At 36.3% G+C, this 22912-nt stretch overlaps 1 protein-coding gene and 1 long non-coding RNA gene across 4 annotated transcripts in view; one reads left to right on the forward strand and one right to left on the reverse strand.

Moving 5' to 3' along the window:
• The first annotated feature begins 2151 nt into the window (after positions 1–2151).
• LOC125682064 (uncharacterized) lies at positions 2152–4731 on the forward strand. The gene is made up of 3 exons (XR_007372396.2): positions 2152–2285; positions 3965–4014; positions 4180–4731. It is a non-coding gene; the product is annotated as an uncharacterized LOC125682064 (long non-coding RNA).
• A 2839-nt stretch (positions 4732–7570) lies between these two features.
• The window catches only part of LOC125678067 (THO complex subunit 2-like), a 54112-nt gene continuing 38770 nt past the window's right edge, over positions 7571–22912 (reverse strand). Inside the window, exons 37-41 of one of the 3 annotated variants that reach the window (XM_056156496.1) lie at positions 17998–18051; positions 10716–10779; positions 10456–10556; positions 9104–9189; positions 7571–7873 (exon numbers count right to left, since the gene is read on the reverse strand). In XM_056156496.1, coding sequence (XP_056012471.1) covers positions 7843–7873; positions 9104–9189; positions 10456–10556; positions 10716–10779; positions 17998–18051 — 336 coding nt within the window. In that variant the 3' untranslated portion in view covers positions 7571–7842. Of the gene's footprint in view, positions 7874–9103; positions 9190–10455; positions 10557–10715; positions 10780–17997; positions 19625–22912 lie in introns of those variants that run through there. The other 2 variants (XM_056156497.1, XM_056156498.1) reach the window with 2 other exon arrangements.

Consider the following 22912-nt stretch of genomic DNA (forward strand, 5'->3'; position numbering starts at 1 on the left):
TTTACATCAATGGACAAGTATGGAGGCGAAAGCTATTTCGTCGGTATTGAAAAGGTTTGAATTTAATATCAAGTTAAAAACCGAACAGCAGAGTGTAAATTCTTTCTGCAATAATATGATTTTCCTTTCTTTGTCGAAGTGGCTCGAGTAACTACATTTTCGCGCTGATTGTCAATGTTTAGGCTTTTCATTAGATCCACCTACGAGATCTCGCGATAACAAGCATGGCGGAGCAGACGAAGAATTTTGCATGCTGTACATTATATTTAATGAAAAACACCTTTATTAGACATGCCCGAGCACAAAGTTGGTACTCCTTTTGGTGTAAACAACATTTGGGACTAATACACAGAGTTTATTGTCGGTTATTCATAAAATTATTTTGCACCATTACGGAGATCCTATGGAATTGTAGCCCTATCCCGAAAACGTCAGAATAAAAAAAAAATTGGATAGGGCTACATTATTGCAGCTAACTCAATACCTGTTATGTTTGGTGAGGCGTGTGGTAAAACATGGAGTTTGGCAGAATATCAAAGAGCTGGTCTCAAGACCATAAAGTGAGAATATTTTGGATTACTTTTATCATCAGATTTATCCAGCACAGCTGTTTAAAAACACTACTGGTTTATAAGGAAAATGAAATGCAAACATATACTGAAAATTTTATTTGTTTATAAAAATTATCTTAAAAGTTTTGATTCAAAATTTTGACTTTAGGTATATTCTCAGTTTATGGTCTCGAGGCCAGGAGACCACAGGCACCTGGTGTTGTGATTTGAACCTTCATTTTACAGTAGTATAACTTATCATATAATGTTTTACTTTCATTGCTATTTCTTCACAATATGAGAGTCATCATAATAAATAAACGTTCGAGAAGATGTCTCCCTTTGCGTAAGCCTTACTGTATTGAACTTAAGGAATTATGGAGGCACATGCGAAATATGGGGGAAAGTTTTTAAAAGTGTGACCCAACCAAAAAACCCTCCTTAAAACAAACACATAGACAAGGGTACGAGGAATTACAAAATACTTTGAATGAGCGAATTCGATTTTATGAAAGAAAATATTAAAAAAAAGATTTGGCGCTAAATATTAAATCAGTGTGTTCACATGGCCCAAAACAGTTATGAGATAATGTTAAAAAATCGGGATCTCAACATCAAGTTTCCTACCGAGTGTTTTAACGGTGATGAAGAAGTTACCACAGATATCGACACGTTGAAGCATACCCACACGGGTAAACGCGTTATCGGCTATTCGGTTCAATGATGTTGTATGTTTGGGAAACATAGGGTAAGTTCATACGTGGTTTTTATTGATAAAGACACATTCTATGCAGCGGTAATGGTGATCATCCTTTCAACAGCTAAAAGCGCACTTCAAGCAATTCCCATTTAAGAGATTAATAGCACCGAAAATAGAATGTCTTCGGTAAAAATCTACCAAAAATGTGATACTAGACTAGAGCAGTAAAGAATTGTATTTATTCAAGAGGGGATATTAATTTGCATTTTTAGACTTGGATAATCCTTTAGAAAATGATAGATCGAAATAAACTTTCAGTAAGAGAACAGTAGAGTTTATTAAAAACATCGGGTTGGATAAAAACATGTTATCGGCAATAAGGTAAATGTTAACGGAAAATTCAGTTTTTCAGAATTTATGTTATTGGAAATAAGGTTTCCATCGTGTTTCAACGTATCTTATTCCTTATACTAGACACTAAATTGGTGTTTTAGTGATAGAAAATCCGTGAAACTGGTGTTGTTAGTGTCCGGAACGAAGGAATGGAGACATAATTATAATATTTGCGTTGCGTCATCCTCATTGGCTGGGTACTGAATTGATGAATCTAATGGAAATTAAAAGAGTTTTTCTGGTGATAATTTGATTGATTGGATATTGTTTAACGTCCTTCTTGAGAATATTTTACTTATATGGAGACATCAGCATTGCCAGTGAAGGGCTCCGAAATTTAGGCCTATACACGGCGTTTACGGTCTTAGACCGGAGCAGGGAGGGATCATTATCCAATCTCTCACCAGAGGGCGTATTACGCTGCGCTACAACAGTGGAGCGTAGCGGGAACGATAACTCTGGGTAGAGATTGATCATTATCGTGCCACACCTGAAGTGATACCAGGCCTCGGTTTAAGCGGTTTCATCCGAAGGAACGCCCCAATGTGTTGCCTCTTACGACAAGCAGGGGATACTGAGGACCTATTCGAACCCGGATCCCCACCGGGCAATTTGTGTGTGATTAGCTGTCAGACAAAATAGTAAGGTAGTACATGTAAGGTATGGGACATTTTATACTAAGAAGAGGGAGTTTGGATTGCATGATGTCAAGTTATACAATGGTCGGGTAAAAAAAACTTCTCTTTCTAAAAATGTGGATTTTTGAAAACGATTTTTGAAAACATTTAAAATATCTAAGCCCTCATTGAATCCGAATTTTATATTTTTGTTTCAGATACCATGAATGATTTCACGTGCTACTACTGTAGCTTCTCGACATGCCATTTCAAATAATAGTAGAACATTGTACCGTTAACCATCCCAATGATGTTATCAAATACAAACAACAAGTCATTAATGATTTAGCACGTGAAACATCGAGGCTATTCAATGAAAAAATGACATAAATTCGTAAACTTACCAGAGACACCCGAGCGAAAATACATGTGTATGTTACAGTATACTAAGAACTAAACCTCGATGTACACATGTAAATCAAATGTAACAAGTTATATTTACAGTACTTTCTTTTTTGTATGAAATTTATTGTACAGGGGGCGTGGCAGTCCGAGTCGCACAGCGACAAGACCGTCACTCCCCTCTGTACAATAAATTTCATATACATGTAAACGACAGAAAGCACTGTAAATATCTTTTGTCATGAATATTCATAACATCAATGCAAAATTGAACGCGATATAACAGGTTGATGAAAGATTCGACCTGGAGATTGGTGACGCTGGCGTTTTAGATTTTCAAATTGGTTTAGATGACACTACGTTATCTTAAAAATGTATATAGTAATGGATAATGAACAAAAAGGCGCAGATTGGGGGATTAGGCACAATAAGTACATGTGTGTCGCAGACTTTAGCTATACCTACAAGTGCTTTTTGCAGTTGAGAATCATTACCTTTGTAATCCAGAGTCTATTGAAGTGCATGTGGCGGATTGAGACACCACCCCCCCCCCCCACCCCCCCCCCCCCCCCCCCCCACCCTGTCACTATATAGTATGTATAGATGATAAGGTTGAAAACAATCAAACCCTGCACAGAACACGATGAAATCAGAATTAATGCAAGTAAAACTCCAGATTTGGCACCTAAACGGGCTGAGTATTTTGGACAATACGTCCCCCATTTCCCCCGGAAATCCTGGATACGCTACTGTGTGTGTTAATTGAACGCATCAATTGTGCTTGTTTTATTCATATGATTATCTCCCTCGTGCATAGCTCTGATCCTTGGAAGAATTTGGCTCCAGTTTTTTTGGTACACTGGGTTTCCCTTTAGCTCTTACAAGTTTATTGATATACCGGGTTTCCATCGGCTTGAGCATCACTGAAGAGACATTGCTTGTCGAAATGCGCATCTGGTGCATCAAAATTGGTACCGTATAAGTTTTACATACATAGAAAAGAAGCAAAGCCCGATGAAGAGATCGTACAACTTGTTTATAAAAGCAAAAAATAAAAGGGGGGGGGGGGCAAATAAATAGCACTTTTTATTAGAAGAGAAGTCTTTTCCACCTTATTTTATTTCACATACAACTCATTAAATGGTCAATGCTGAGTGGTTCGTGTGATTTTAACTATCCTCTACATTAACATCAACCTAATTACCGATAACCAAAACCGGATTTTACGATAACATTCAAAACAATCAACCGGATAATTTCCGATAACGAATTGAAATCAAAACTATTACATTTACTTGTAGATTGACAAAACTTGTTCAACGGACACTAAGCACATGATATATTGTTAACAGTAAGTAATGGTTGATAAATTGCAGAAAATATCGGGTTATATTTAAATACAATAAAAATTGTGTCCAAAATGTCTTACAAAACTGGTAAATTCTACCCATATAAACTTCATATTCTTCTACATTAACACTATAGAATACATCAGCACATTTTTCTTGACTTTCAGTATCTACGGTTCAACACAAACCGGTTGTCATGCCCTTAAAGAACGTCAACCACAATAACTTTGAGCAAATAAACTTACCAGTCAGACACCACGTTCAACCGAATGTCCGATAACAACCGAATAGCCGATAACGCGTTTACCCGTGTGATACCTGGGAAAAAGACTTGTCATCTATAATATAGAAGATGAATTTGAGAAGGTTTTGATGAAAACTAAACCTGGAAAATCGTGTGGTATAGATCTTCCGTATGAGGTCCCCAAGTCGAACACCGTTATAAAAATTCAACACAAGATGTCTCTGCTGTACCTTGATATTCAATATGGCGTAAAGCTATAATTTGTAGCTGCAATAATGTAGCCCTATCCAATTTTTTTTTATTCTGACGTTTTCGGGATCAGAGAGGGCTACATTATTGCAGTTAATAATTTGTCCTTTACTGAAGGACTCATCCCCCGACCCTCTGCTTCCTATGAACTATCGAGGAATAAGCCTTCTTTCTGTTGTAACCAAAATTAATCGTTTTATTCTGAACAAGGCTGGTTACGTACTTAGCCGATAACGATCGTTTAGTCGATGACCAAAACGGATTTCGGTGCAAAAGATCGTGTCTGGATCATGTGCTTACTCTAAATAGCATAATGAAAAACAAAAATTCCACGTTTGTTTCTTTCATTGATTTAAAAAAAAAAAGCATTTGATATGTTAGATAGAGAATTACTGGAATACAGTTTAATTAAGAAGACAGTGGATGGGCATTTCTACCAAGCGATATCGGAGTACCGAGTCCCGTATTCGGTTATAGATCACTACTATACCGACTGATTTGGCTTTAAATCGGAAGTTGAACAGGAGGTAATCTTCCGCCAACACTGTTCGTCTTCATCAACGATCTTGCTGTACAGTTAAAAGAATTAAACAATGGTGCACAAATTAGTGCCCACATTCTGAAATGTCCTTCTTTACGCAGACGACATCGCGTTGATTGGACAGGATGAGGCCGACATGAACATAGACGCAATGCTCAATATTGTTTCTAACTGGTGTAACAAGAATATCAGTTAAACTGATGGATGCTACCCGGAATGCATCTAATCAATGAACTACTTCATATGACGAACGACTCGCAGTTATTAATAACTGGTGAAATGGTTTCTTTTCCATATTTAGTTTATGAAGTATATGTCGAGTGATATTGACCTAAATACAAAATGACCTTGGTCTGAAAGTCATTTCCCTATTACTTATTTATGCGATATATGATCAATACCTATTAAAAAACGGTTGAAGGTACTTTTTCCGTGTATAAGGTATACATTCTGAGTGACCTTGACCTTTCCAAAATGATCTTGAGGAGACCTTGGTCCAAAAAATCAATAAGTGTTGAATATAAGTATTTTCAATCATATACAAGGTATATATTCCGAGTGACCTCGACAAAATGACCCCGAGTGACCGTTGTCTGAAAGCCATTTGCCTATTACTTGTACTAGTCTGATAAATGATCAATCCCTTTTCAAAAACTTGAAATAAAGAACTTTTACTTATATAAGGTTTATGTTCTGAGTGACCTAGGTCCGAAAGCAATTGCCGATGAAAGGCTTAGATGGGTACTTTAATTAATATATCAAAAACTGTTAAAATAAGGAACTTTTATATGTTCTGATTGACTTTGACCATTCCAAAAAGACCTTGGTCCAAGAGTACTTGTCTCAAGGAACATATCAATTGAACCATTCCTAGCAAAAAGGACCCTTATCTTATCCAACAACGGTTTTTTCTTCTTCAAAAAATCATAATGAAAAAAACAACCCGTGACATCATTTTTTGTTTTTGTTTTGCATACTTGTAAAGAAAAAAGTCACGATTACCAATCACGAGTTGGTTGCCATCTTTGATTGACTGTAATATTTTAACGACAATCAATATTGCTCTAATATTTTGAGGGATTGTTCTCTATAGTTCACACTTTAGCACCAATATACTTCAGGGTCTTTTTAATAGGAATGGCTCAATTTATGATGAAAGATGTGATCTCGTACAGACATGACGGCGACTATATGCTTCCCTGGGACAAAAAGTGGAGGATGTTCATATACTCTACCAAATCTAATGTAGTCCTCTTTCGGGGAAAAATGGCTAAATGTTATAACAAAGAATACCCTGATCCGTCTACTACATGTACACATATATGATATACATTAAAGTCATACTCAACATGTTATTGATCTGAAATTAAGAAAGGACGTTAAGTTTTTCTTAGACATCACGATGCTGATTTAATTTTAAACAGAGACTATATAATGCAGTTATTTTGAGGTACAAATATTTCAACGGCAAAGATCTTTCTTTTTATCTCTCCCTCGAAAATGATGTGTACATGCCTGTTATGGGTCATCCTACTAACCTAAATCACATTGTACCTATAGCGGTATTAATCTTATTTAACCTTTGACCGCTCATTGAGCTCTCCATAGACAAACCTGATACAATGCACTCGTGTCTCACTACTTCCTTCAATGACATGAAGATGAAGGGGGGGGGGACTTTTTCGTCAGTTTTTCTTTGTCCCGACCCCACTATTACCATTATCTGAGGGCAGTATGCGTATTCTGGACAACCCCCTTCGACTGGAATTATATACTGGGAAGCAGTTTCTTTGCTGGCCTGCGAGGTATATGTAACATACACCCCTTTTTGGACATATTGTACAATATCTGGTACATATAAAATGTAAAAAAAAAAAATCAGTCACGTTTTTCATTTTCTTCCAAATTGAATTCAATCACGTTGCACTAAATTGAAAATTCAAATTTCTTGTTTATAAAAGTAGAAGAAACACTGCAGTAACTCGAAACTCTCCTATTACATAAAAGGTAAAGCACTACAAGAAAATGGATATTCTAGTAAAACACAATACATGTATATATTGGAACAGGACGAATATATATATGCATGATTGACTTTCTTCTAAAAAATAAAACCGGGTATGCATTCCCCCTCTACAATGATGACGTTCCTAGTATATGAATTCTGTCAGAACGACCAATACTACAGGTACAGTGAAATAAAGTACTACCAATGTTAACTCTGGATTACTGCCTACATTTTCGACTCCTATATTTCTCAAAATTTTGCTTGAGATTCTTTTTTTTTTTAAAGCAAAGTAGAATTTATTAGTAATTGATTACATTAAATACCAGTGCTATTTTGTTGAAATTTATTTGATATCCGATACATAAATCCCCCTTTTATATTTGATATCGGATACATACCCCCCCCCCCCCCCCCCCCTAAATTTATTTGATATCTGATACATAAATCCCCCTTTTAAATTTATTTGATATCCGATACATAAATCCCCCTTTTCATACACAAAAGTAAACACAATGGTTTTGTTGTTTGTTTTAATCAACATGTATACTGTTATTCTACAAATAAAAACAAAATTTTACTAGACATTTAAATGCCTATCACGGAGAGAACATAACATCCTCTAGCAGTATAAAAATACTTCTGATGCTCCAACGATAAAAACTTCTCTGTGTTTCAGAGAGGTAAAACAAATTATGGCGACATCTGACAGAATTTCTGGCAATCCTGCGAGTTCTCACTTCCATCAGTTCCTACTGCATCCTATTTCTTCACAAGTGATTTAACCTCTGTCACTTTTTACTCTTCTTTGACGAACTTGATCTGGTATAAGTTAAGGTAGAGCGTGTATTTCAGTGACAAAACAATCAGGAGAAAAAACCCAAACACATTGTTATATTGAAAACAATATCTACATGTACCTGTGTAAGGACCTCCCCACTTTAGCTGTAGCTTGTGGTCCCTTTTTACTATCCCTCTTTTGAAAGAAAAATTGATTTATCTATTACACTTTTTGGTAAATATTTAACACTGGTGTATCTCCAGTAAGTGAGCAGTCCTTTTCCTCTGGGATATTGGAAGATGAGGGTAGAAAACTAAGTTTGAAATGGTCATCCTTAGCTTTAAAACAACAGAACCACTACCCAAGGTCAATACAAGTAAATGAGGTGGAAAGAAAATGTACAGTTTTAAAAGATTTTATTGTATTTATTTGTATAAATTTCATCACCAGCACAATATTGTTTAGTCTTGCCTTTTGGATATCATTTTATTACAAAAAAGACTTAGAAAACAGAAATCTGGACAACCTTGTGCTCTATATAAACAAAGGCTTTAAAAACCAGTCATTTGATGAATATCAATAGAGATTTAACGAAAACACACAAACCTGATTTCAAAAGACAGCATAGTTCTTCATGTTAACAAACTTTTCAGTAAAATAAAATGCCAAACCTCCAAGTTAGGTATTCATGAACGTCTTGGGGCATTGTAAATTGCATGATTCAAACTTTGATGTTTTACTAAATCATGCCACAGCTAAAGTGAAGAGGTCCTTTGCTATATATGCGTATTAGCCGAGACATAAAGCAAAGGGACGGCCGACTCCTTGTGGTGGAAAAATATGTTCTTATCTTAGCAGTGGCCTCGCACAAAAAAATCAAATAATATGTCGGTACCTGGACAGAGAATTTATTGTTTCATGTCCACAAGAGCTTGATAAAAATAGAACACCAATGATTAGTAAGTGTTTACTTGGTTTATAGGCATTTTGTAATTTAATTATCAATGCCAGCCTTAGCAGAATCTTCAACAGTTGAAGGATTGTGAACAAGAGGAAACTCCGTAAACATGAGACTTCATACATAAACAAGTTATATGTGCTTTGAACTAAGGATATGTTAACAAGCTGAACTAAAAATGGGTTCACAGATTGGACTGTATTAAGGGTGTGTACTGTGTTAACAGGTTGTACTGTATGTGTTCACAGGTTGTACTGTATGTGTTCACAGGTTGTACTGTAGGTGTTCACAGGTTGTACTGAATTAAGGATACGATTTGTCTCTGTTTTTTTCTTTGTCCTTGCTTTTAGATTTGTCCTTTGTTTTGGACTTCTGTGGCGAATCCTCTGTTGGATCATCCTGTTATAAATACAAACAAAACAATCTGTTATAGATACAAACAAAACAATCTGTTATAAATACAAACAAAACAATCTGTTATAAATACAAACAAAACAGTGTCGCCTTGGTATATCGCCACCCCTTCATACTGCCATCTACATATGAAGAATGGATTACCATACATGCTAAAAAAACCCTGATATAACGCCAACCTCGCCTATCACAATTCGCCACCTGTTTCCAGGCACAAAAGGTCAAAATACCTTTATACATCCCCCGATAATGATGCCAACAACCAGGTGTAAAAAGCCATAATTATAAATATTAATTGGTCTGTCTGGTGAATCCTAATGAATTTAAATTTAGCATGTGTCATGAAAACAGGTAAGTATAGGTAGGTACAGTCAAACCTTGTTATCTCAAACTCAATGGGACTGAGATAAAACTTCCGAGATATCCGAGGATTCAAGAAATTGAGGGTAAAGTAGTTAAAGAATATGTACATAGGTTAGGACTCTGAATCACTCCGACATATCCATGGTATTCGAGATATCGGTGTTTGAGATAACAAAGTTCAACTGTAATTACATTAATAGTTCAATATCCAAACGTTGTCTCTGAAATCGCCCAATAGAATTGCTTACTTGTAAACAGCAGAGAAACAAAACTACTATCAACCACTGTAAATTTTGTGTACCATGTGACCTTTGTGTGTGCTGATGTGTGTGTCATTATACTTCTGTGCTCCAGAAAAAAGTTGCCACCATTAAATGTGTTTGTCAACTACTCAACGTATTCAGTCATTGTAGAACCTAACTTGACACGAATGAAATTTTTTACAAATGCACAAGTTTCAACATGCCTAATGTATACGTAAAATCCTCCGACAGGATAAATTCGTTATGTAGACACTTTGAGGGGCACAAAAGCAGAACATCCCATTATTTGAAGAAGTTTTAAGAACTAAAGCAAAACAATTCCATGCATTTACATATCTTGTCATATGTGAATGACAGTAAGAGGACAATCATCCATTAATTGATCTACCACTTTTATTTTACAAATTGACAAACCGAAATGGTCAAACTCTTTATAATGACACCCTTGATATAACTGCAAAATACAATATAGTATTGGGACAAAAGTTATACCGAAGTAACACTGCAATTACTTGTACCAAGAACTCTGTCGTGTTAAAATTAAATTATTGGAAACTGACACCTTCCAATGTACTATTGAACAAGTAAATCCATTTAATGAATGCATTAAATTCCCTTTACCGACCTTGACCTTGATCTTGACATGGCCATCCAATCTGTCCCTGGATGGGTCACGTTTGCTGTGATGTTTGTCGGAGTCTCCATTGACCTTTGAACTGGAATGACCTATGAAAAGAAAAGCAACTGTGAGGTCAAATAACTCAAAAGTAGCACTACAATATCATTGATTTAAAGGTAATTTGTAGAATTATTTCATTTAATATCTCGTACTTAAAGAAAACCACTACATGTAGATATATAAAAGTAAACAGTATGATGTCTTACTCTGTTGAGGCTCCACACTTCTTCGTTTCTTAGCTTCTCCCTCACATTTTTCATCGGAATAATCCTACAAATAACAAACCCATCAATCATCCTTATCACTAGTCCTGAAGATGTACATTATATATGTATTTATCAAACCTATCAATAACCGTAACAAGGTATTACGTAAATCTTATCAATAATCTGAAAGAGATCCACAACCAGCTTTTTCTATAAAGTGCCACAATGACCTTGACCTCTGGACCCCAAAATTAATAATCTCTTGATAACAAAGCTACATGTGATGTATGAAATCAATTGATCAAAAAATACGGCCTGTAGAGTGTTTACAAGTTCAGTGTTACACACAAACATACACACTCGCCCATTACAATTTCCCCTCTCACAATGAATTGTGAGGAGATAATAAACCCATCAATAATCCACGATGTCAATTGATTGAGTATCTATAATGATAACTTCACATAATATATCATCAAAGTACTGAAAGCCGGGCTCATGTACAGAACTGGGAACACTTCAAAAGGAAACGAAATTTTTACATGTTGTGAATCTTGTCAATATCATCAATTTCATATTAAGATTCTGTTGTTGTTTGATCATGTTCATTTGAAAATCAGACCATTAAGAGCTTTTACTTGACTATATCAAATGATGTAGAAAACAGAATATTTCCCTCTCATTACATGAGTGAAGGGTGAAGATATTGAAAAATAACTCCTATAAAGAATACAAAATAAAGAGTTGGGCAAACATGGACCCATGGACATAACAGAGGTGGGATCAGGTGCCTAGGAGCAGTTAAGCATCCCCTGTCGACCAGTCACACCTGTTGTGAGCCCTATGTCTTGATAAGGTAAACGAAGTAATCCGTAGTTAAAACCAGCGTGAATGTGAATTTAATGAACCAATATCTGTGGTAAAAGTTTCAGAAAATGGAATGTTTTTACTCTCATTACATGTAATATGTGAATTTGCTGAGCCAGTGTCTGTTGCATTATTTTCAGTCTCTACAATTGACTAGAATGGACACTTCGATGTCAATTTAATGTGATCAGGGGTTTCTGATAAAACTTTGAATATGTGTAGATTTTTATCTGCAAGAGTTTTCTCTTTTATCATCATGACATAGCTTTACTGCATCTATGCATTGCATCAAATAAGGGGAAAAGATAATAGAAGCTGTATTGTGCTCTTTGCAGTAAATCATCTATGGTTTGTTTAATAAATTATCAAAAACGCTAAGAATACATTTTGATGACTCTGACAGCAAACCCCCTCTCTAGCATGGGGATCAATGACATATACTTTGAATCTGTTCCAACACAAATAAGTATCATTTGCTTGGAAGCATTTTCATTACACAGGGTTGCAAATGCAATCTCTAACGTGAATAATGGCCAACTGCCTGTAAAATCTGGGGAAATGCATGATTCTAATTGAAAATGTACAAAAACCAATGTCAAATTGCATAGGACAAGGAATAGATGAGGGATACAAAAATGTCTAAGTAGTGCATGAAAGTCCCATATTGAGTATTGTTCTACTAACTGAATAACAGCAATTAAAAAGGCCTCTGCTTCCTAACAGTTATCAATGATCCACAATCAATTTTGATGACTACTGTATAGGAGGAAAATAACTCGCGGTGAAAATATTCGCTATATTCACGGTTTAGACAAACCCTTACATATATATGTACCCTGGGGATTAATCACCTGATAACTTGTGAATATGTTTGTGTACCTTATGCTTTTATTTCTTCAATTTTTGTATGTCGTTTTGAACTTTACAGGACAAAATAAAAACGTTTCTCAATATCATTGACATGAACATGATAAACTAACACTAAACCAGCACGGATGGACAACTGAATTAATGCCTCTTTTAATTCTTCTCCAAAACTGCTGAATGTTCTCGTAGGTTGGGTCAAATGCTGTCTGACGTGTTTCATATCAATTGTTAGGCCGTTTCTTGGCACACTGATTTTGACTACGGATAACTTCTGTTTACCTGATCAGGATAAAGGGCTCACATCGGGTGTGACCGGTCGACAAGGGATGCTTACTCCTAGGCACCTGATCCCACCCCTGGTGTGTCCAGGGGTCCGCGTTTGCCCAACTATCTATTTTGTATTGCTCATAGGAGTTATGAGATTGATCACTGTTCGTTATCTTCACCTTTCATTGAAGCACTGTTTAATTACTAAACTGAATACAGATCACTTACACAGTGGCTTATCGACAGGGGAAAATATGGAGTTGTCTATCTTTAATACAACACGATGTGTGTTAAACAATACAATGGAAAGGGGTATTTTTTTTAGTGACACAAATCCGCTAACTCATGAACTCGCTACTGTATTTAAATAAGAAAAACCGTGAAATTACTCCCCTATACAGAGTTGAGAGAGTTCTCTAGGAATCAATTGAATGCTAAATACACCCCGTGAACTTTGACCTTTCAACCTCCATTGTTGACCTCAATGAGCTGGCTGCTATAGCAGTTTAAAACATACAATGTAAAGGGTTCAAAATCTCAAGTTACCAGTTGGACAACTCAATCATTGACCAACATGGCTGGCAGGAAACAATATGTCCTGGCCTGGAGGTTGTACAACTTTTTTGAGCATGTTTTCATACTCAAACTCCGTGCTCTAAATTGTACTCATGCACTCATGCTCAAAAGTGAAGGTTATAAAACTTTTATACAATCATTCTCAAATGGAGTACATGCTCAAGATTTTTCGAATATGCTTCGAAGCTTGCTCAGAGTTGTACTCAAAACAATCATGACAGAGTTTGGGTACGAGTACGGTAAGTTTTATAACCTCCAGGCCTGGTCTCATAGTGTGTGTGTGTGTGTGTGTGTGTGTGGGTGTGGGGGGGGGGGGCATCTGCAGCTTAATCAATTTAAGATTTCTTTCACATGGTTACAATTCTGGAGGATGCTGTCGGATGTAAGGTTCTGGGCTCTGCTTTAGAAAACAACTTACGACTAAGACAAAAAACGTTACATAGTTCTAAAAACTCATCAACTTCATTTTGTGAGATTATACTTATATAACTCAATTCTTATTCACATTAAAATGACAATTCAATCATTGTAAAGAATAAAATAAATTGCAAAATAAGATTTTGGTCTTAGTCAATAATTCTTTCGTAAAACATGGCCTGGATTCCAAATTACAATGTAGGAGATTCTTTGTTTAGACTATTAAATAGTTTGATAAGATTTTGGTTCTTTGCAAACATTAACAGACAACAGTTACTAAATGAAACATTGAGTTCCCTTACATGCTGTATGGTAACACTATACCAACAATCAAATTTCCTTTGGTGTTCTGGGTTAGATAAGGTCCTTAGTACCCCTTGCTTGGCATAAGAGGTGACTAAATGGGGCAGTCCTTCGGATGAGACCATAAAAACTGATGTGATGATAACCCGTGTTACAGCGGGTGTGGCATGATAAAGATCCCTCCCTGCTCAATGGCCGTAAACGCTGAGCATAGGCCTAAATTTTACAGCCCTTCACCGGCAACAGTGGCGTCTCCATGAGTGAAAGATTCTCTCGAGGGACGTTAAACAATATACAATCAATCAATTAATTAAAGATAAAATTATCTGACTTGTTATTTTTAGATTGGAGAAACATTTCATATAGACTTTCCTTCTAAAGCTTTATTGCAATATAAGAGTTGGTATACAAAGACCATTCGTTAACTACTTCACTGATGGAATTGACCTTTTGATCTAACGAATATAGGAGCATCCTTTTGAGATATTCTATTATTTAAAGTAATTCCACCCTTCTGTGATGTCATCAGAATTTGCAAAATCAATGATTTTAGATTTAAGCATGATAAGAACATAAATTTTGTTGAAGTCTTTTCCAATAGGTATTGTAAAAATCTTGTTAAAAATAAACTATTTCAAAGTCTAAGTTATAGATGAATAATCAACGATACGTTTTAAAATATTGAATCCAAGGGCAATAACTCTGTTTTTATCGATTTCTTTATCAAATCTATAATGCTATAGATTTCCTTTATTTTTACAGACATTTTGTATATTTCAGAGAAGATAGTTTCATGAAATTGATATGAATGCTATAATACCATCATAACCAGTATGACATTTTGATAACATTGTTTAAGGAAAATTTCAATTTTCTGACAGCAATACATGATTCTGTTTATGTACATGTATGTCTTGCATCTTAAAAAGTGTGATGACCTATGTATTTTATTTGATAATTTGTTAGTTTTAACTCTTAATGAATGGAAATAAATACACTTTTTAAACTTGTATCAGATAAAACTGCGAGTATGGAGTTACTTTCAACTAGCTCAAATTATATTCTCGATATCTATGGAAATCACCAATTACTATATTAAGCTTTTGACTTTAAATGAACAGGGGTCATCTTTTTGTAATAAAGATTACTCATGTGAAGTTTTATTGCCAAAGCTCCATCAGAATTCCGAGATATCACCTGGATACCATTCCTTTAACTCTTCCTATGAGGCTTCGTTGCTGTAGCTCAAAGCTCAATGGTAAAGCATTCGCTTCGTAACTGGGAGGTTGTGAGTTCGAGCCCTGCTCGTGCCATGACCGCATAAAACCTAAGATGTTAAAATAGGTAGTGATTGCTCCTTCGACAAACGCTCGTGAGAATCACAGGTCTTGGGTGTAAATTTGTGGTACTTCACCTACAGCTGGTGACGTCTCAATATGAGTGAAAAATTCTAGACGAGACATAAAAACAATCAATCAATCTGTAGCTCTAAAAGCATTTGAGATACTAGTAATCATTCAAAAACCATTTCTAACAAAGATGTGTGTTCTTCACCTTTGCACTTTTGACCCCAAAAATTACTAGGTACCGTATCATTCTTTTGGGATAAAGACTATTCAAGCAAAGCTCAAAATAGTGTGGAGATAGCATCTGGAACATATTTTAGCATTGAGATAGCATCTGGAACAGATTTTAGTGTGGAGATACCACCTGGAACAGATTTTAATGTGGAGATAGCATCTGGAACAGATTTTAATGTGGAGATAGCATCTGGAACAGATTTTAGCATTAAGATACCATCTGGAACAGATTTTAGTATTGAAACACCATTTGGAACAAGGTTTAGTATTGAGATACCATCTGGTACATATTTTAGTATTGGGATAACATACTACAAATGTAACAGATTTAGTATTGAGACAGCATCCCAAACAGATTTTAGGTTATGTAATTGGCAGAAATTTACCTTTGTACAATAAACGATAGGGGTCTTCTTTAACTCATGGAGACTATTCATGTGAAGTTTCATTGCTATAACTCAAATATCATACAGAATCCACAGTGTTACATTCAAACAGCCATCAAGACAAACTGATGGGACTACATGATTAAGTTTGCTCTTCCAAGCAAGTCCCTACACACATTTTTAAACACCTCTATTATCACTGCTTTATATACACACTGTCACTTTTGTATGCAGCCTTGAACATAACATGAACTTCATGAATACACAAGTTTCGAGATGAGAGCTCTTCTGTGTAGGAGGTGCATCTAGTTCTACTTTGAAAGAGTGCACCTACAGCAGGGTTTGACACTAAGGCACGTCCGACCGACCGAGACTACTAAATGATAGGTCCGGTCTGGTAAAATGTTTATTTACTAGTCCGACTGGTCGTGTTAAAAATATAAACAAATTTAAGAAACTTTACTTTCAATCATAAGATATTTTATTCATAAAAAAATAACTGTAAAGAGTTTGCGAGCAATTTTGAACTGCATGATGACATAATCTCTATCTTTAGTTCTAATAAGTCGCGGTCGTAAGTGATGTTCTACGACATCTACACATTGTTAATGTGTGTAAAGTTTTGTTTTCGTTAAATAGAATTATTGAATTCATTTTCATTAAAAAAAAACACCAAAACAGTTCATTTGAACTGAATATAAGAAAGTGTTTATTAAACATATGTGCGGGAATGTCTATATAATCAAATACGAAAGTTCGTCCTCAATGAAAGCAAAAGATGTCTCAAGAAAGAAAAAAAGGAAAACGTTGGGAAGAAACAAAGCAGGGCTTATGAAATAGAAATTTTAAAAAAAATTGAGGTCAATTTATTCTAAATGGATTAAAGAATTTCCGTGCCGGTAAAAATTTAAAGAAACTGAAAATAGGGTTGAAAGTAAAAGCATCAAATTGAAGGACGAGATTAAAGATTTTTTTGAGACAATTAAATGCATTTTAGTTCAAACTTAACGTTTTTCATTAAAATTAAGTACATGTATTTAGATATGGAGAATCTTATAAGATTTTTTTCTGGAACGTTGGTCAGGGCTAGTGGATGTAAGGTCAGGTCTAGCAAAAATCATTTTAAGTAGCCCGATTGGTCTAGTGCCCAAAAAAGTTAATATCAAACCCTGTACAGTCTGTGAGGAAGACGATGAAAAATAAGAAAAGTGGCTTCTGTTTAAAGTTGCAAATTTAAAATACAAATTATCATAAAAGAAATTCACTAAAATGATAACATGTAAACGTCATATTTGCAAGTAATAACTTAGATTTGGTAAATTTCATGTGTTCATTTATTCCTTGAATACTTATTACACACTTGGTTTATCAGGGTTGTGACTGAATTCCTCAGAAATCAGAGGAAAACTGGTAAAAAAGGGAGGAAAACACCTCACCCTAACTGGAAAAGTATCATTTTCAGTCACTTAGATCATTTCCAGTGTTTCATTTTTTCGAAAAATTGAGCCAATCAGAGGATTTCCTCTGAAAAGAGGAAAACATCACATCCCTGTTTGCATATCAATCAAATTTGGGTGCTGAAACCGTGTACGAGAAACTTCATGTGTACATTCACTTTTGTTATATCCTTATATAATGTAGTGATGGGCATTTTCCCCTTATTCCATGTCAACAAATGATTTTGCATTTTACTGTGTACGAGTTTTCTAAAGGGAAATAACTTGGTCTCATCTCAAAACTTGTATATTAGTGACAATCCACAGCTTTCACATCCAATTCATTGCAGCTTGCTTTTGTATGTTAAAATATTGTCGATAACACACAATTCACTGCTTTTGTATGTTAAAATATTGTCAATAACACACAATTCACTGCTTTTGAATATTAAAATATTTTTAAATTACAATTTCACGGAACAAATTGAAATGCTACAGCTATTTGTGGATCTTCGCCGCTGGTGCTTTCTCTACATGTATGGGAGATAGAACAACAAACAAAAATCCATCTTCAATTCCTTACCAGACTCATCCTTTTCCTGTCCTTCCTTTCTCGTTCTCTCTCATTAGATGGACTCTGTACAACATATACAAGTCGATATAACAATAGACAAGTCGATATAACAATAGGCAAGTCGATATAACACTACACAAGTCATTATAACCATACACAGTCATTATAACAAAATGGAAAAATGTCAGATTTCTTCGTGACAGGGGGCTCAGAACAAGTTTTTATTTGTAATCTAATGTGGTCCATTTTTACGTGGAAGAAAATGACAGGGAGGTATACAGGGACAATAAAATTTGGGCAAACTGAGTTAGGATCTCGCCAGTGGTACCAAACACCATCTAGCCGTAAGCAACCTTTGTGCCAAGATCATGCATGGGTCTTTTCCATACAAAGTTACAGCCTGTATAAAAATTTCAAACTGCTTTCTTTGTTACTTTCAACCTTGACCAAATGACCTGGCCATAGCAGCCTTTGTGTTGGGTATGAACTTACGATAACTCTCTATAGCAAAGGTATGACCCCGACAAATATTTCAAACTTTTAAAATGACCTTGAATCTTTCCAACAAAAACATTGTTGCTAAGTACATGTACAAGCTTTTAATGCCTTTCCAATACAAAATTAAACCTAAGACATAAATTTGAATTTTTTTTACCCTGTAATTTGTTTTATGTCCTATTCAATAAATTTTCATTCAATTAAAAGACATCACCAAATGTAAGCTATTCAGTGAAGTGCCACAAATTTGACCTATGCAAGGCGCTTAAGGTCATAGCAGTGAGGGTTTGTCATTATGCAGACATCTACTGTGAAACAAGGACCCCTGATTTTAAGGTCACATCCAAAAGACCTCTAGTTTTACTTATACTGATGGACGCTTGTTGAAAGTCATTACTTACATGAGTCAATTTAGGTTTGATCTGTCTGCTAGGATTGAGAAATGAATGCAGAACTTGAGTAATAATACACCATAATGCCACAGGTTATCTTAATGCTATGTACAAACTTTTAATGTCCCTCCATTACAAATTTAGGGGATGGACAAACTCTGACAGTTGATATACATATTCTACCATGGGGGTTAGTTTTTGATACTCGTCAGGGGGCTTCAGAGGATATAATTTTCTCATGACTTGAGCCAAGTCACAAGTCATTGAGCCCCACCTTGGCCTTGTCAGAATGATCCCTGCCTTGACCGTGTCAGAATGATCCCCACCTTGACCATGTCAGAACGATCCCCACCTTGACCATGTCAGAATGATCCCCACCTTGGCCTTGTCAGAATGATCCCCACCTTGACCATGTCGGAGTAAGCCCCGCCTTGGCCGCGTCAGAGTGAGCCCTGCCTTGGCAGCATCAGAATGATCCCCACCTTAGCAGTGTCAGAATGAGCCCCGCGTTGCCGGTGACAGAATGACCCCTGCCTTGGCCGCGTCAGAATGAGCCCCTGCCTTGGCCATGACAGAATGACCCCTGCCTTGGCCGCGTCAGAATGAGCCCCTGCCTTGGCCATGACAGAATGACCCCTGCCTTGGCCGTGACAGAATGACCCCTGCCTTGGCCGGGAGAGAATAGGTGACATCCTTCACCAAAGGTGCAGCATTCAAAAGTGAGAGTCTGAAATCTTTCGGATGACCTTAAAATTGAGATCCTGTGTCATTACAAGCGTTGGCACAAATAAAGAACCATCACAGCTAGGTTACATTCCACCTTCAGTTGGTTAGACCTCAATGAGTGAAGCATTCTGGGATGTAAAACACACGCAGCACACTGAGGTTTCCATGTCTATGAAATCGTTTAATAATGGGACAGTATGATATGTCAGGAGTATCACCACAGGGATTTTTTAAGAGTCTGTAGGGGGCCAAAATAAGGACCCATTCCCAATGTTAAAAAGCCGGTATTTTCCCCAATTTTTGCTTTGAAATCCCCAAACAATGAAAACAAATCAAGCAGGGTAGCCAAATCGTTCATAAAGCTTCTTCAAAGGCCTACAGATTATAATTTTTGCTTCAAAAGTCTTAAGTATACCTAATTTTTTGGCCTCTGCTTATTTGAATGAGGAAGCTTTGACCAAATTGAAAGTCGGAAGGAGCCCAATTATACCTTAACACACTCTGAATTGGGTTTCCCCCTATTTCTTTGTATGAAACATTTTTCCCAATTTCAAGCAAATGTCACTATTTTTCTCAATTGGAAAGGCCCTGGCCCTTGAAATCAAGACCTTTAAAAAACCCTGCACCGATCACCGGTGTAAATAGACATTGTGGGGTTATCACTGTGGGGTTCACCGGTGTAAATAGACATTGTGGGGTTATCACTGTGGGGTTCACCGGTGTAAATAGACATTGTGGGGTTATCACTGTGGGGTTCACCGGTGTAAATAGACATTGTGGGGTTATCACTGTGGGGTTCACCGGTGTAAATAGACAGTGTGGGGTTATCACTGTGGGGTTCACCGGTGTAAATAGACATTGTGGGGTTATCACTGTGGGGTTCACCGGTGTAAATAGACATTGCGGGGTTATCACTACTACTGGATTATGTGCATGTATACAATCACTGTGGGGTTATGTAAATATCTTTGTGATGTTACTTAAACAAGAGGCCCATGGGTCACATCGATCACCTGAGTCACCTTGGCCCATATTTAAAGATTTTCCATATAATATATTCATATGTAAAACTTTGGTCCCTTTTGTGGCCCCAACCTACCCCCGGGGGCCATGACTTTTGCAAACTTGAATCTGCACTACGTCAGAAATCTTTCATGTAAATGTCAACTTCTCTGGCCCAATGGTTCTTGAGAAAAATTTCAAAGATTTTCTCTGTATATCAGTATGTAAAACTTTGATCTCCTATTGTAGCCCCATCCTACCCCTTGGGGCAATGATTTTAACAAACTTCAATCTGAACTGTCAGGAAGCTTTCATGTCAATGTAACATTTTCTGGCCCAGTGATTTTTAATGATTTTTCCTAAATATTTCTATGTAAAACTTGGATATCCTATTGTGGCCCCATCCTAACCCTGGGGACCATGATTTTAACAAACTTGAATCTGCACAATGTCAGAATGCTTTCATGTAAATTTCTACTTCCCTAGCCCAGTGGGCTTGAGAAGATCTTTAAATATTTTCCCTCTATATTTGCATGTAAAACTTTTATCCTCTTTTGTGGCCTCATCCCATCCCCGGGGTCATCATTTTTAAAAACTTGAATCTGCACTAGGTCAGGAACCTTTCATGTAAATTTCAGCTCCTTTGGCCCAATGGTTCTCAAGAAAGATTTTTAAATCACCCCACCCTGTTTCTGTGATCATCTCCCCTTTAAAGGGGAATGACCCTTCCTTTAAACACAGTGGCAAGTCCTTCACCAAAGGATGTTTTGTGTCGAGTTTGGTTGAAATTGGCCCAGTGGTTCTGGAGAAGATGAAAATAAGAAAAGTTTTCGCCAGCAACAGACAAATTTTGATCAGAAAAGCTCACTTGAGCCTTCAGCTAATAAAATGTCTTTCTTTGTTGTTTTATCGGGTGATGAAGGTAACTAGCAGTGCAGAAAAAAAAAATCATAACCAGCATTAACAGTTTTTTCTGTGACGATTGTTTCTTTCATCACTCGATGAAACAACAGAGTTTATATATTTTTAAAACTACATTTAAGTACTAAAATATTTATCATTGACCCAGTCATTGTGTTAAACAGAACAGCCAATACACCCTTTGACATTGACCACGTGCCATATTGGGTAATAATTATTACGCAGACAGGTGGTACTAAAAAACCAGATTTCAACTAGTTTGCAACAAACATGTATTCATTGTCTATGATGAAATATCAATTTCAAAACAAATATAAAAAATTCAGTGAATGTAAATTTAGGGTGGTTTGTATTATCACTGTGGGGTATATGAATGCATCCAATGTGGGGCTCAGCTGGCCCAAGCTCATTCCGAGTAAAATAGCTAGGTCAAAAGTTTTTTTTCTCAGATATTTCAGGAGGCAATTGGATTTTTTTTAACAAGAGGCCCATTGGCCACATTGCTCACCTGAGTAACCTTGGCCTATATTTAAAGATTTTCCCTACATATTCGCATGTAAAACTTTGATCCTTCTTGTGGCCCCAACCTATCCCCTGGGACCATGATTTTTTTTATACAAACTTGAATCTGCACTATGTCAGGAAGCTTTCATGCAAGTATAAACTTTCCTGGTCCAGTGGTTCTTGAGAAGAAGACCTTTAAAGACTTTCCCTATGAATTTGTATGTAAAACTTTGATCCCCTATTGTGGCCCCACCCTTCCCCCGGGGACCATGGTTTTAACAAAAATTGAATCTGGACTACATCAGGAAGCTTTCATGCAAATAAAAACTTTTCTGGCTCGGCAGTTCTTGAGAAGAATTTTTTAAAAAGAATTTCCCTATATATTTCTATGTAAAACTTTAATCCCCTATTTTGGCCCCATCCTACCCCCAGTGACCATGATCTGAACAAACTTGAATTTGCTTTATACCAAGAAGCTTTCAGGTAAATCTCCACTCTTATGGCCCAGTGGTTTTTGAGAAGACTTTTAAAGATTTTCCCAATATATTCGCACGTACAAATTTGATTCCCTATTGTGGCCTCAACACACCCATGGGGATCATGATTTTAACAAACTTAAATCTTCAATATGTCAAGAAGCTTTCATGTAAATTTCAGCTTTTCTGGCTCAGTAGTTCTTGAGAAGATTTTTAAATGACCCCACCCTATTTTTGCATTTTCGTTATTATCTCCCCTCTGAAGAGGGCATTGTCCTTTATTTGAAAAGCTTTAATCCCCTTCACCCAAGGATGATTTGTACCAAGTCTGGTTGAAATTGGTCAAGTGGTTCTGGAGAAGAAGTCAAAAGTATGAAAAGTTTACAGACAGACGGACAGACAGAG

The sequence above is a fragment of the Ostrea edulis genome, chromosome 2 (genome assembly GCF_947568905.1).
Source record: "Ostrea edulis chromosome 2, xbOstEdul1.1, whole genome shotgun sequence".
NCBI classification, from domain to species: Eukaryota; Metazoa; Mollusca; class Bivalvia; order Ostreida; family Ostreidae; genus Ostrea; species Ostrea edulis.